This window comes from Argentina anserina, unplaced genomic scaffold (assembly GCF_933775445.1).
Source record: "Argentina anserina unplaced genomic scaffold, drPotAnse1.1, whole genome shotgun sequence".
Classification (NCBI taxonomy): Eukaryota; Viridiplantae; Streptophyta; class Magnoliopsida; order Rosales; family Rosaceae; genus Argentina; species Argentina anserina.
Genome location: NW_026089447.1, coordinates 19,853 through 34,518, shown reverse-complemented (window position 1 = coordinate 34,518; position 14,666 = coordinate 19,853). Strand labels below are relative to the sequence as shown.

The 14,666-nt window shown below is 59.4% G+C and overlaps 1 protein-coding gene across 1 annotated transcript; it reads right to left on the bottom strand.

Annotated features, from left to right (window-relative positions):
• Positions 1 to 156: 156 nt before the first annotated feature.
• On the bottom strand, positions 157 to 7,819 carry LOC126804644 (uncharacterized). Its single transcript, XM_050531977.1, has 3 exons — positions 7,367 to 7,819; positions 2,915 to 7,020; positions 157 to 2,803 (listed from the first exon to the last, which is right to left on the bottom strand). The coding sequence occupies exons 1-3, from the start codon at positions 7,817 to 7,819 to the stop codon at positions 157 to 159; spliced, it is 7,206 nt and encodes a 2,401-aa protein (XP_050387934.1).
• Positions 7,820 to 14,666: the final 6,847 nt, after the last annotated feature.

Here is a 14,666-nt window from a genome sequence, read left to right as displayed (position 1 = left end):
GGCTTCTCTCTTATCTGTGTGGGTCTCTCTGTCTGCTAGAGTTCGCCGCTTAGCCCTGGTGAGCTCGCGTCTCAGCAGTTCGTTAACAAGCAATTCTTCTTCAGGCCAATGATGATGATGATGATGATGCTGCCACACCCCGGCCAACTATAATTATTATTGTTGCTCGGCAGTGGCAGCAGTAGCTGCCTCAGTCATTTTAGTGCTGGTCGCGCTCTTAATCTGGGGCAGATCATTCACGACATCGATCTCCTCCGATTGGTTGTCGTCGCTGGTTTGCTCGGCCGCCAGCTGATTGACCGCCTCGATGGCCTCGTCGCCAGTCAGAACCCTGTGACTCGTCTGCTCGCTTATCTGGCCATCTGGGTGCTCAGTGATGGTTGTCGTCGTGATTGTGTGGTGAACAATCGGATGCTGCTGCTGCTGCTGCTGGCCGTCATCGAGCGACAGCTCAACTGGCTGCAAGTCGTCCGGCGACTCGCCGCGCTCCATCACAGTCCTTGTCGTCTGGCTGATAACCATTTGGGGCCCCTGCTGTTGCTGCTGCTGCTGCTGCTGATCTGATTGGCCGCCGCCGCCGCCGCCGATTGACAGACGCGAGCTCGACTTGAGAATGGGGTCGCCAATGTCCTCGAGCTTGATCGACTTTCGGCTGCCGCTTTGGGAGCCGCCGCTTGCGCCGGCGCCCGACGGCGAGCCGCCCCGACGCAGCCGCTTCTTGGCCTCCTTGGCCTCCTGCTCGGCCTCTTTGGCCTCCCGCTTGGCGCGCCTCTTTGACTCCTTCTTGGCCAGCTTGGCCGCCTGTTTGTCCAGCTTGCGTTGCTTCTTTTCGATCTTCTTCTCGCGCTTCGACAGCTTCTTGTCCACCTTGTCCATCTTCTTGTGCGCCTTCTCGGCCAGCTTGCTAGCGCGCTTCGCCTCCTTGAGCGCCCGTTTCAGTTCGATTCGCGCCTGCCGGGCGGCCTCCTCGCAGACCGCAATCTCGGACTCGGCCGCGCGCGCCTCCCTCTTCGCGCGCTTCTCCTCGCTCTTGGCCAGCTTGAGCGCCCGCTTGATGAGCCTCTGGTTGCGCTTGATGCGCCACTTCATCGCCTTCTTGGGCGCCAGATTGGCCAGCGCCGCGGCCTCCTCGGCGGGCAAACTGTCGGCGGCGCCGAACAGCGACGGAGCCGCGCGAATCTCGTCCAACTCCTTGTGCTCGTAGGGGCCGACCACGAGTTTCACCTGCGTGCCGCTGGGAGCGCCGCGCGCGGGCGCATTCAACAGTTTGGCCTCGGTGCGCCGCGAATGCCGCCGCCGCCGGCGCCGCTCGGCGGCAGCATCCGCGTCAAGCTCGTCGCGCTCGCTCGACGAGAACGACGAAAGCGAGCCGCCGCGGCCGGCGCCGCCCTCAGTCAGATTGTCCAAATTCATGCGCTCGTATTCCTCGATCGGAATCTCGCGATTGACGCTCGTTCGCAGCTCCTCGCGCCGAGTGGTCACGTATTTGGTTTCAATTGTTTTGGTCGTCTTGGTTAGGATTCCATCCTCGCCCATGACTTCCTCGACGATTCGCTCCACTTCGGTCTCGGTGTTGATGGGCGTCTCGTTGAGAACCAGTCTCGACGCGTCGCCCGGCTGCTGCTGCTCTTGGGCTTGTTGTTGTTGTTGCTGGTCGGCTGCTGCTGCTGCTGCTTGCTGGCTGTCGCCCGAAGTGCCGGCCTGAAGGGCGGCCGCCTCAGAGGAGCCACCTTTGGCCGCCTTCTTGGCCGCCTTGGCCTCGCGCTTCTGGCGCTCCTTTTCCTCTTTCGCCCGCCTCTTGGCCAGCTTCTTCTCCAGCTCGGCCTTCAGTTTCTCCTCCTTGGCCTGCTTCTTTTTCAACTTTTCATCCTCTTTGGCCTGCTTCTTGGCCTCCTTCTGCAGCTTTGCCTCGAGCTCCTTTCGGGCCTTCTCGGCCTTGAGCTCCTCTTTGCTCGGCTTGCTCTTCTTGGAGGCCTTTTTATCGCTGCTCGAGGCGGAAGCCTCCTGAACGTCGCCGACAACTTCGAACGCCGCTGCTGGCGGTGGCGCCGAGGCAGCCACCGACACCGAGCTGTCGACAATCTCTTGCGCGAGATCGTTCGCCTGGCTGACGAGATTCTCGGTGGCGTCGTCGTCGTCGTCGGGGTCGCCGACTTCGCGGGTGCTATTGCGGCCCTCGCTGGTGGTGGTCATCATCTGGCTAACATTCACCAGCGTTGCCTGGTCGTCCTGCAAGTCGAGCGACGCCTGTGGCCCGTCGAGTCGGCGGCCCTGACTGGCCGCCGCCGCCGCCGCCGCCATCGAGGTGCGCTTCTTCGGCGACGCGTCGTCGTCGTCGATCGAGATCGTGGGCGACATCGAGATCGTTTGCTCGGTCGGCTGTCGGTTCGAGTGCTGAAGCGGCTGCTGGGCCGCCGTCGAGGTGGCCAGTGTTTCGTCGATCGTTGTCGCAAGGTCAGTGTCGCTCGCTAGCGACATGTTGTTTGCGGCAGCGGCGGCGGCCGCGGCGTTGCTTTCCTCTTCGCTGCGGCGCCTCTGCTCGGCCTCGTCGATCAAATTCTTGGGCACATTCACCTCGAGAATCATTTCGCCGTCCTCGTCGTCTGGATCGCTCGGATACATTTCGCTGACGATCACGGGCTCTGATTTCAACTTCTTGCCGGCCAAGGAATCCTTCCGCTGCTCGCTGACCGACGAATCAATTGGCTGCTGCTGCTGCTGAGAGGCGCTCGAATCAGAGGCGGCTGCGGCCGCCTTGTTGGCTTTGCCGCCGAAGAGACGCGACAAGAAGCTCGACTTGCTTCTGGTTTGTTCACTCGACGACTCGGACGAATCCAAACCAGCGTCTTTTTTGGCCGCCTTCTTGGCCTTTGTCTTCTTCGTCTTCTTCTTCGGTTGCTTCTCTTTTTTCAACTTCTCTTTCTTTCCAGAGGCCGAAACGCTGCTGGTGCTGGTGCTGCCGCTCTGCTGCCTCGATGGCGACTCAACAGATGGCGCCGCCTCAACAGATCGGCCGGCCTCGTCGTCCTTGATCGAGACATCGATCGCCTTCGAGACAGCGATCGAAGAATCTCCCTCCTCCTGGGGCTGCTTCTCATCATGAGCCTTCTTAACCGACGTTGCGACCGAAAACTTGGGCAGCTTGACCTTGAACTTGCCACCCTTGAGCTTTTTCTTCGACTCTTCGGCAGCCGCGGCGGCCTCATCATCTTCGAGCGCCTTCACCTCGCCCAGAACCTCCTCGAGAGCCTCTGATGTCGTCGTTGTCGTGGTTGCTGTTGCGTGTTCGCCGGCAGCCAAGGGCTCGCTAGCGTCGCCGCTGGCTGGCTCGCTCTTGCCTTTGGACGCCGCCTTCGTCGACGAAGCGGTGCTGGTGTCCTGATCCTCCGCTTGGGAGGTTGATCTCATCGGCGAGCCACCAAACTTGGGCAGCTTGATCTTAAAGTTGAAGCGCTTCTTGATCGCCTTGGCGGCCGCCTCGGCCTCGTCGGCTTTCGCCTGGGCCGCCTCGGCCAGTTGCCGCTTCTCGGCCTTCACCTCGGCTTCGGCATTCTCGGCCTCCTTCAGGAGCTCGTCGGCCTCGCGTTTCGCGTCGGCCGCCGCCGTGTCGGCCGCCTCGAGCAGCTGCCTCTGCTCGCCGGCCGCCAGCAAAGAGGCGTCCTCTTCGGGCTCCTTCTTCTTGGCGGGACTTTCGCCACTGCTGCTGATGCTACTGTCAGTTGCGCCAGATCGAGATCCAAATTTCGGAAATTTCATCTTAAAGTTGAGCTTGAACTTCTTTTTGCGCGCCTCTTTGGTCTCACCGCCATCTGCCTCACTGTCGAGGGCCTTTTCAGCGTCGGCGCCCTCAACAGCAGCAGCGGCGGCGGCCGTCGACGAATCGGCAGCGGCCTCCTTGACGGCGGTCGCCTCTTGCAAGGCCTCCCTGACCAGCCTGTCGGCCTCGTCCTTCGCCCTTTCAGCCTCGCTCTTTTCCGTTGCGGCGGCGGCGGCGGCTGCTGCAGTAGCGTCGTCGTCATTGTCCGCCGACGACCTGCTCTGGTCTTTGTCGCTCGTTTTCGCCGACTTGCCCGACTTGAGCTTCAATTTGTTGCTCAGCTTGAACTTTTTCTTCGCCTCCTTGAGCGACTTTTTGGCCTGCTTAGCGTCCGCTTCGGCGGCCTCAGCCAACTGTTGCTTCTGCGCCTTCAGCTGCTCGTCGATCTCCGCGTCGGCCTCTCGTTTCAATCGTTTGAGCTCCTCTTTGGCCGCCTTGGCCGCCTTTCGAGCCGCCAAAAATGTCTCGTCCTTTATCGATTCGCTGCCACCATCGCTCGAGCCCGAACTTGAGCTTGAGCTTGAGCTGCTCGAGCTCGAACTACCCGAGCGGCCCTTTCGAGCTTTCAAACCATCTGTTGGCTGCGGCAAGCTGGCGGTGGCCGATTTAGCCTCAAGTTTGAGTTTCTTTTTGGCCTCTTTGGCCTCCTTGGCCAGTCTGTCCTTCTCGGCTTTGGCCTCCTTGGCGAGTCGCTCCTGTTCAGCCTTAGCCTCTTTGGCAAGTCTCTCCTGTTCGGCCTTGGCCTCCTTGGCGAGCTTCTCTTGCTCAGCCTTGGCCACTTTGGCGAGTCGCTCCTGTTCGGCCTTTGCCTCTTTGGCCTGTCGTTCGGCCTCCAATTTGGCCTGCTTGGCGGCCTTCTTTTCGGCGGCCTCCGCCTCTTTGGCCGCCCTTTTGGCCTCCTTCAAGCGCTGCTTCTCCTCCTTAGCCTCGCGCTTCAGGCGCTCTTTTTCCTCCTTCTTCGAGCTAGAACTCGTCACCGAGTCGAGACCGGCGGATGTGTCCTGGTCGTCGGTGCCAGTCGATGACCTGAGCCGGTCGGCGGCTCGCACGGCCTCATCGGTGGCCTCGCTCACCAACTTGCTGGCCAACGATCGCTCGTCCTTGATGACAATCTCGGCTGCCACCTCTTCGCCGCTCGTCGTCGACTGTTGCTGCTTGAGAATGGGCTTTAAATGTTGCGACGGCTGCTGCTGCTGCTGTTCACTTGCCTTCGCTGGCGGCGTCTCATCGGCCGACTCCGAGAGCGAGATCAGTTTCTCTTCGGCGCGTTCGAGTTCCTCTTTGCCGTCTCGCAATGTCTTTCCGATCGAGTGGTGAATCTCCAATGCTCGCCTGCTCGACGCCTCGATTGGGTCGTGCTGGCCGACTTCGTCCAAGGTTAGCCGATTAGTGTCGCTTATCGACACCTGCACCATGTCGCGCCCGTCCTCCTGACTGAGGCGCTCCTTCTGCTGCTCGTAGGCGGCACTCGTCGAGTCGATCACATTCTGAATTGAGTCCAATTGGCGCGCTGGCTCGTGGCTGCCGCCATCGGTGCCGACGGAGGCGGCGGCGCCGGCCTCGGCATCCGAGGAAACCAAATCGGCGGCAAACTTGACCGAGCTGCCCGCTTTCGTGGCCGCAGCCGCCGTCGCCGGCTGCTGCTGCTGTTCGCCACCAGTCGGCGCTGGACTCGACGGAGGCGACGAAGACGACTTCTTGCTCGCCGACTTTTGCAGCCTCTTGGCCTCCTTTTTCTCCTGCTTTTTGCGCAACTTCTCCGCCTCTTCGGCCTCCTTCTGGAGTCGCTTCTCCTCCTTTTCGCGCCTGGATTTCTCCTGGCGCTCGAGCTTCAGCTTGAGCTTCAACTCTTTGCTGGTCGGCGAGACCGAGCGCAACGATTCATCAGCCAGCTGCTGCTCGTGTTCGTCGTCGCTCTTGCTCGAGGAGACTTTTTCCTCCTCGTCGGAGGCGCCGCCGGCGACAGACTTCTTGCTGTCGGCCGCCTTGTTCTTGTTCTTCTTCTTCTTTGGCTGCGATGAACGTTGCTCTTTGTCGCTCGGCTTGGCCGCCGTCGCGGATCGCTTGGATTCGTCGGTGTCGGCGGCGCCGGATGAGCCGCCGAACGACAAGTGGAAGAGGCCCTTGCCGAAGGAGCTCTCCTTCTTGAGGTCGCCGCTGCCCGAGACGTAGCCGTCGTCGTGGCCGGCCGCGGTGGACGAGGCGGCGGCCATTGCGGCCGCGGCCGCCTCGTCCGAGGCGCTCAGCGTAACATAATTGACGGTCACGCTGTCGCTGTCCGTCTGGATGGTGCAGGTGCGCCACTTTTGGTCGTCGCTCGTGTACACGTCGTGAATCATCGAGGCCGAATCGATGGCCGCCTCTTGGTCAGTCTGCTGCTGGTGCTGCTCGTTTGAGGTGTCCAGCGACGAGTCAACAGGTTGCGCGTCGGGCGATTTGGGACGAGCCAGGCCGGCGGCGGCCGGCTCGCAGCAAATGTTCATCTGGGTCTTGTGCTTTCGGCGCCGGCCCAGCAGGCCGCGGCGCGACTTTTTCGGCTTCTTGGCCGATGTGGTCATGATGAAGCCGCTCGAACCGTTGAGCTTGCTGTCCGTTTGGGCCGACGAGCTGGCCAACCGTTTGCCGTACGTCTTCGGCTCGGTGTTCAGAATTAGCGGCGGCTCCTTCTCCATGTAATAGTCGTCCGGCACGAGCAGCTCGGCATTGTCGGCCTGGCGCCGCTTTCTGCTCGCGCTCGGCCCACTCAGGCTGGCCGGCGAGTCCGCCAGCGAGCCACTCCGGAGACTCTCGCTGTCCGAATCGTGCACGTCGCCCAAAATGTATCGCTTCGTGACGAGCTTCTCCTTGCAGGGCTGCCTGGGCGAGTCGCCGCCCGACGACTCGTCGCCGGTCGCCGCCGCCGCCGCCAGATGCTCGCCGTTTAACAGGTCGACCGAGCCGTGGCCGGCCCCAAAGCAGGCCAAGAAGCGACTGCGACGCTTGGCGGCCGCCGAGCCAGGCCGGCTCGCCTGATTGGGCGAGACGGCCCGATCGGCCTGTTGCGAATTGGCGGCCGGCGAGCCGCTTCTGTCTTGCTGCTGCTGATCGTCTTGGTTGGCATCAGCTGCCTCAGTAGTTGTTGATTGGTGTTGCTGTTGTTCGGCTTGCTGCTCTTGATCGTGTTGTTTTTGGTCTTGCTGCTTGTTTGAGATTGTTGTGTTGCCCTTTGGTGTTTATCATTATCAGTTCAGCAGGTCGGGTTGGGTAAGTTAGAAAAGAGAGAGTAGAGAGAGAGAGAGAGTTTTGCAATTTGCAAAAATTTGTTCGATACGAGAGCAAAGTGGCGCGAGATTTGAAATTTTTCAAATCTCGCGCCACGGAATATTTTCACAGAAAAACAGCGAACAACAAGAAAGAACCGCATTATTATAGATCGCGTCAATGATGAAAAACGAACCATCAAAATAATGATGATGATGCAAGGAAATATATAATAAATCGGCATCAAGTCGAAATAATCATATAAGTCAGATGAGAATTAAAGTGAGAGAATTTGAGTCAAATCCTTACCTGTAGGCCAATTTTGATGCGTTTTGTTAGCGCACCTTCAGTGAATATGGCCTGAACTCTGGGCACGACTTGCGAGTTGACCGTTGAGCCATCAGGCCCAACGGCGTGCACTTCCTGGCGAACTCTTGATATAATAGCAAAGTATTGCGGGAATTCATTTGTAACAATTCTAGTTAAACGCTTCTTATCGCCACCACCACCACCAGGTTGGTTGTTCTCCTGCTCGTGCTGCTGCTGCTGCTGCTGGTCGTCGAGGGCGGCCATCGAGTCGGCCGACTTCATGATCGAATCGACCAGCCTCTGGTCGGCCTCGAACAGGTGCTCGCGCCAGACCTCGCCGCTGTCGCTGCGCAGGATGATTATTTCGCGCTCCTGGCCGCGCAGCGAGGCAAAATGGGGCACCTCGATGAGCACCGGGCCGAGGAATTTCGCGCCCGCCGGGCCGACTTCCATTATTTTCGAGGCGCACGCCTCGCCCTCCATGAGCGGGGGCGGATGAACGAGCCGCTCGCGCCGCAGGTATCTACAGGTGATTCGCATAGGCATCTGGGCCGAGTTTGGGGGTATGATGACGCGCACGCCCGAGTGGCGGCAGCCGCGCATGGCGCCCCCGCGCGCATCCACCATAAAACTGACCAGGAATCTGGCGGTTTTTATAAATCGCGCGATATTAATTATTATTATTTTCCATGTTCGCGCGATTATTTTGCGTCCAGTGGTCAAGTGGCGGCCAGTCAGTCAATTCAAAGTGATGCTCGAGTGGTTAGTTTATGGTTGGCTTTTCAAGAGAGGCAGGCAGGTTGGCAGGTAGGTTGGTTGGTTGGTAGGTAAGCAGGAGAAGTTTGCCCAGTGGAACAAGCGAAGCAACAACAACAACAGTCAAGAGGGTGATTTATGCATAGGAAGGCCGTGAGAAGATTAAATGGCCAAGAAGTTGCTGCTGCTTCTGGGCTGGCTGCCCGAAGGCACCGCAGACTAATAGCAGCCAGCCAGCCGGTTGGTCAGCCAGTCAGTCAGTCAGTCAGTCAGTCAGTCAGCCAGCCAGTCAGTCAGTTGAGGTGAGTTGAGAGCTGAGCCGAGCAGCTCAACTCGCTGGCTAATTTGCATAAGCCTAAGCGAGAGGCGGCCAGAGGAAAAAGGGAAATCTCCAGCCGAGGCAGAGGCACAACAAGTCTCTACGAAAGCCTCGAGAGGGTCATTATTTCGGCCGCGCAACGCCGAGATAATAACATGCTGCTGGCGGCTTCGGGCAACAATGTCGCTCTCTGGCGGCCGCGACGGCCAGCTGCATTCGCATACTCGGGCTAGTGGCGGCTGCGGCGGCCGAGGCAGCGACTCGGGGGGCTCGCGGCCATTGCCAGCCACGACGGTCTGCTGCGGCGGCGGCGGCGGCGGCGGCGGCTTTTGGCGCGGAACGCCCAAAAGCGAGCTGACATCCGGCGCGGATGATGCATTTGTTCGCTCTCTTTGCCTCCCGCGACCCAAACGAGTGTCACGGCAACACACACACAGGCTAACAGCTTTAGCCTGTGTGTGCCGCCGCCGCTGCTGGCCAGGCGAGCGTTGCCAGAGCAATGCTCGGCCGGGCGCAATGGAAAGGTGGCCGCCGCGCGCGTGCGTACCTGCTGGCTCGCTGGCTGGCTGGCTGGCTGCGTTCACCTGGTCGCCTGCGTGGCTGGCCAATGCCGCCGCCGCCGCCGCCGCGAGGTCATTCAACTTGGCCGAAGTCTGAATCGATCGGCGGCGAGCCTCGGCGTGGAGCCAAGTGTGGTGCCGTTCGCTCGCTCGCTCGGGCTCGTGTGTGTTCGACTCGGCTCGGCTCGGCTCGGCTCGGCTCGCTCGGGCGGCGCGCATTGTATTCGATGGGCAACAGCGGCGAGCGGGCTCATTGTGGCGAATTATTCTCCGCTCGGAATAACATGAGCACGCAACTCATTTGTCTCGATCGAGCTGGCTGGCTGGCTGGCTGGCTGACTGGCCGGCATGGCTAACTGTGCACAAGCTAACTGCGCGAAAGCCAACTGTGCGCCGGCGGAGGCTCGAGAGTTAGCCGAGGGCCGAGCGAAAACCGTTGGCAAGTGGCCAGTCTAATTATCGCAAGCTCAGCTCACGAATAGCGGAGACGATTGTCTCTGCTCGATCGCTCGGCCCTCTTATCTGGTTGCTCTCATCTCTGAGCCGCAGCTGGGCCTGGAGAGTAAGCAAATTCGCGTCCACAGATGGAAGATCGTGAGCTTCGTGGTCGCCGTCTAGTCGTCGCCGCCGCCGCCGCCGCCGCTGGACATCAAGGGCAAGAAGGGAGAGAAAAGGCGAGCGCACAAAGATGGCCGGCCATGAGAGTAGCGGGCGGCCGCCATTGTTGTTGTCCCGCTCGATTGCTTGCTGTGTGCGATAAACTTGAACTCTTCTTCTTCGTCTTCTTCTTCTTCTCTCAATTCTCTCCGTCCGCTGTTCTTCTTGTTGTTGTTGTTTTTTTTTCTCATCAAGATCAAAAAAGAAAAGAAGCAGCCAATAAGAAGAAGAAGAAGAAGAAGAGACTTACGGTTTGAGCGATCGCAGTTGGCTGAAGGCAAGTGGCTGGGTTTCGGCCGCTGCTGCTGCTGCTGCTGCCGCCGCTGCCGAAGGATGCTCTTGAATGCTGCTACCAAAAGAGTGAGAGAGCAACAATGGCGAAATTTAGTAGAGAGGAGAGAGAGAGAGAAAAGCACACACGACGCAGGTTTAGATCGAGTTGTAGCAGGACGAGAAGGAGAAGCGAGCGGAATAGAGCAGAGTTTGGTCCAGTTTGGCAGGTGTGGGAGTTGGCGAGTTGCGTCGCGCAAGAGTCGAGCAGTGTTTTTCAGCGGAGTCGGTTGGTTGGTTGGTTGGTTGGTTCGTTTCGATAGAGAGTTTTAGAGTTGAGTTGGTTGGCGGCGATTGGAAGAGAGAAAGAGACGGAGAGCGAGAAAAGCGTTGAGAGGAAGCTAATTGTTAGTCGAGGAGGAGCAAAAGCGGCGGCGGCCGTCGATGGCAGAGCTAAGGGTTGGCGGCGGCGGCGGCGGCGGCGGCTACGGCCGAGGCTTCGGATGCGGCGGCCGAATTGCGCGGGACAGAGAACGGAAAAGGAGCAGAGAAATGGATGGAGCAAACTTAAATTGGCCGACGACACACGCAGCCACTCGGAGGGGAAGAACAAGCCGCCGCCGCCGCTGCTGCTCGATTAAGCCTCAAGCAACAACAACAACGGCGGCGGCGGCGGCGGCGGCGGCAACAGGAACAACTCACATCTTACAAGAGGGGAGAGGGAAAAAACTAATGGACTTGGCGGCGGCCGGCCGGACGGGCAACAACAGGTGAAGGAGGGAGGAGATAATGATTGAGAGGGAGGGAGGACTGATTACTCACCCGGCTTGTTGCAGCGGCCTGTGGATGTCCACATTGTCTGGCGAGAGTTGATTGAGCGCCTGCTCGTTGTAGTTGTAGCCGGGACTTTGGGCGCCGCCGCCGGTCTCCTGTCGGGTCTGCCAGTCGGCGAGCAGGTCCTCGCCCGAGTGCTGGCGCTGATTGATGGCGGCCAGCTGCTGCTGGTCGGCCATGATGTCGCCGCTGCTGCTGCCCATGTGCAGCACCGATTCGCCGCGCTGGCTTCCGGCCAGCTGACTGTAGCTGGTGGCGGCGCCAAAGGTCGACTCGCCGCCGTCGAGCGGCGCCTCGCGCGACAGGTACGTCAAATCCTGGTGCATCTCGTCCACCACCGACTGGCCCCTGGCGGCGCCCGACGACGAGTAAAGGTCCTGCTGCGATTGCTGCTGCTGCTGCTGCATCGGGTCGGCCTGGCGACGGCGCTGCTGCTGCTGGTCGGCCGCCAAATTGGATTGCGATGTGTGATAGTCGTCGGCCATGGTTGAGTTGAAATTTTTCATAACATCTGTGGTGAGGAATTTTACCGACTCGGCGTGCGCAGTGTCATCGGCTTTTGATTGAATTGAAGTTTTTTGTTTGGTTGCGGATGGATTATTTTTATTAGTTTCTTATTAGCAATCGATTGATCGGCTGTGATGATGATGAATTGGTTCGTCTTCTTCCTAAATAATATTCTATAAATATAAAATTTATATTAAACGTGAGCGAGCTCAGCTGCTGCTGCTGCAAGCGAAGCAGCTGGAGAATCTCTGTCGCCTTTTTCTCTCTCGCGCTCGCTCGCTCGCTTTTAGTCTCTTGGGACTTTCTTTCTCTGCTAATGTAAAAATGCCTCCCTGGGGCAAGCAAACAACCAACACACGGTGCAAGCTCACGTTGCTTTCTTCACTCTCGGCAACAACCATCCGCCGCCTGAGCACTAAACAATTGCTCGCGAACGAGCGAACTAACTAACAAACGAACAGGTGAATGAATATTATGCGCGCCGCCGATGAATGTTCGGATGGAAGGAAGGAAGGAAAGCGAGCATGCGCCGCCCGCCGACATCAGAATCAAGCAGCAACACCAAGCTCTGTAGAGTAAGGTGAGGCTGGTTTCGCTCGTTTGCTTGACGCTGTTGGCTGCGAGTTCAGTTGCGAGCTCAGTTTGCGAGCTCCAATCGGCGGTGTGTTCGCGCAAATGCATGTGCACCGCCGAGAGATTTTCTCGGCTGCCGCCGCCGCCGCCGCCGCTGCACTTCTGGCAAGCAGCTCGCCAAAAGTGTTGTAAACTTTGCAAGCGTGTGGTGTGTTTCTTTCTCACTTTCGGCGGCGGCGGCACAAGAAACGACGCCGCGGTATCGACGCCTGTGAACCAAACGAAGGTTGGCGGCGGGTGCGTATTTTTGCAGTCCCTGCTAGAGTGCTTACCTTTTACCTGCTCGAGCTAGAGAGGCTAAGCTTCGTTCAATGTCTCTCTCTCTATCCCTTTTTTGCCTCTCGCTCGCTCGCTCCAACTTTTGCTTTCGCTCTCTGTCTCGATCTCGTTCGTTCGTTCGTTCGTTCGCTCGCTCGCTAGTTCGTTCGTTTGCTCGCCTCCGGACTCTATTTCGGTGTGTTTATATTATTTTTATTGCAACTGAAACTTGCACCGACGGCACAACCTCCTGCCTGCGCGCTTGCTTCTAAACACAACAACAACAACAACAGCGACAACATCAACACACACACACACTCACACACAGGCAGCCGTCGCGAATATCGACGATCTTTTAGCTCTTTTGCTTCAGCTCCAGCTTCGGCGGCTGCTGCTGCTGAAAACGAACAAACTGAACCGTGAGCGCAACTGAAACACGTCAACCAACTCGCTGGCTCGGCGCGGCTCGCTCTTGCCGCCTCGTCATTGCCTCTCCCCTCTCTCGTCGGCTGGCTGGCTGGCTGGCTGGTGGCACACAATAGGTAGGCGCTCACGTTTATTTTGCAGCATCCACAAAGGCGGTCGCTGCTGCTGCTGCTCGTCGAGAGAGTTGACTCAACTCTAAAGCTCGGCGCTCGGTGGCTTGCAATGCGCATGCGCGCGCCGAGCCCGCACACGCCGGCCTGTGCATAATTTGGCACACTTTTTGCTCGCCAAACGAAGCCCTTCTTTCCCCCCAACTAGCCGCAACTCGCACATTTAGAGCACTCAACGCGGGCGGGGGATGGAAATGCGCTCGCACAGCGCCATACGTATTCTGTGCGATGGCCTCGCTCGCCACAGTCCTGTGCGCACACCGTTGCCGAAATAAAGGCGCGGCTCGCGCTAGCGGCGGCGGCGTCAGCGGCGTCAGAGAGGAAGGGAGGCCCAATTTGGGGGGCGCCTCTCTCGCGCGCGCTCTCCAGTTTCCATCGCGCTTGCAGGCGCACGCGTCCATCTGCCTCGATGGCCGTCGCCGCCGCCGCCTTCGCCGCGGTGGGCGTGGCACTTTTATTGGCCCGCCGCCGCCGTCGCCGCCAACGATGACAACGGCCGGCTGCAGTGGCGACCGGACGGCGCGCGCGATGCACGAGCGGCATGGGCCATTCGCAACCGAAGGCAGCCGCCAGTTGAAACGCGAGCCCACACTCGAAGCGGTGAGTCAGCCACAGCGAGTCAGTCAGCCACTTTGGGCGGCCTCATTGCGCGCCTCTAATCCGCATAGTTTGCTCGTATTCAGCGAATGATGGCCCTTCACTGACTGCCTGCCTGCCTGCTGGCAAGGGCAAGCCCAAACGACTGCAACAGCGACACAACGACGACGACTTCAACGTATGACGACTCCTGTTTACGGCCGGCCTAGCGACGACGGCGGCGGCGGCGGCGGCCAGGGCAACATAGAGGCGCTGCCTTCAGTTGCAAGCGGCGACGGCGGCGGCGGCGACGGCCTTCGACAGTCGTTCGCGTGGTGACATCTTATTGCTCTCTCGCTCGAGCGTCGGCGGCCGTAAATCTCCACCAATTTGGCCGCTTTCGCTTGGCCTGCGCGCCGGCGGGGCCAAACCAAGCAGATGACGGCAGGCGCAATGCATGTACATTATTCGACTGGCTGATTCGCTTCATCCAGTTCAATGCCGGCGCGCGCGCAAAACCCAGCCCCAACCCGAAGGCCAAAGAAGCAGCGGCGGCTGCTGCTGCTGCTGCTGCACTGCCGAATTTGCGTGGGCTCGCCCGGCAGAAAACCGGCACCACAACAACAACAGCAGCGGCGGCGGCGACGGCGGCACTGCAAATTGGCAAGCGACGAAAGGTATTCGCGCGCTCAAGTATCCGAGACGCCATAAATAATGCTCACTTGCAGTGATAGCAATTAGGCAGTGGCGGCAAGAGAACCATCAACAAGTAACTCCTTGCGCCCGTCCATCAGTCAGCCAGCTGTTCGCTTGGTTGCCGCATTAGCAACCAGCCGGCAACCACAGCAGCCGCAGCCGCCAACGCCCCGAGCGCGTGGCGCCATCGAGCGGTCTTGGCTGTGGCTGAGGCTGAGGCGGCGGCGGCCGAGCATCAACCTGCACGCAACTCGCTCATTTGTTGTGGCCGCAACGGCGGCCGCCCGTCTGCACTCTAATCGCCGGCCAGTTATCTGGCCAACAGACCGAATAGCCGGCCAGACTGACAGACACACAGACAGACTCACTGACAAGCGGCGGCTCACTTAGAGGCGGCCTCACGAACGACGGAAGTGGAGAGGAGGCCGGCCGGCCGACCGACCGGCTTAAGAAGAACGAGCGACGATTGCTCGCTTGTTGCGCACGCAAACTTTATAACTCAATCTCGCTTACCTAAGAGTGAAGCTTGCGCAATAGCAATGGCAGCAGCAGCAGCAGCAGCAGCAACAACAACAAAAGAGACTCGTCTTCTTCTTATTCGTCTTCTTTGCTCTCGTCGTCGGCCTTCTTGCTCTGCT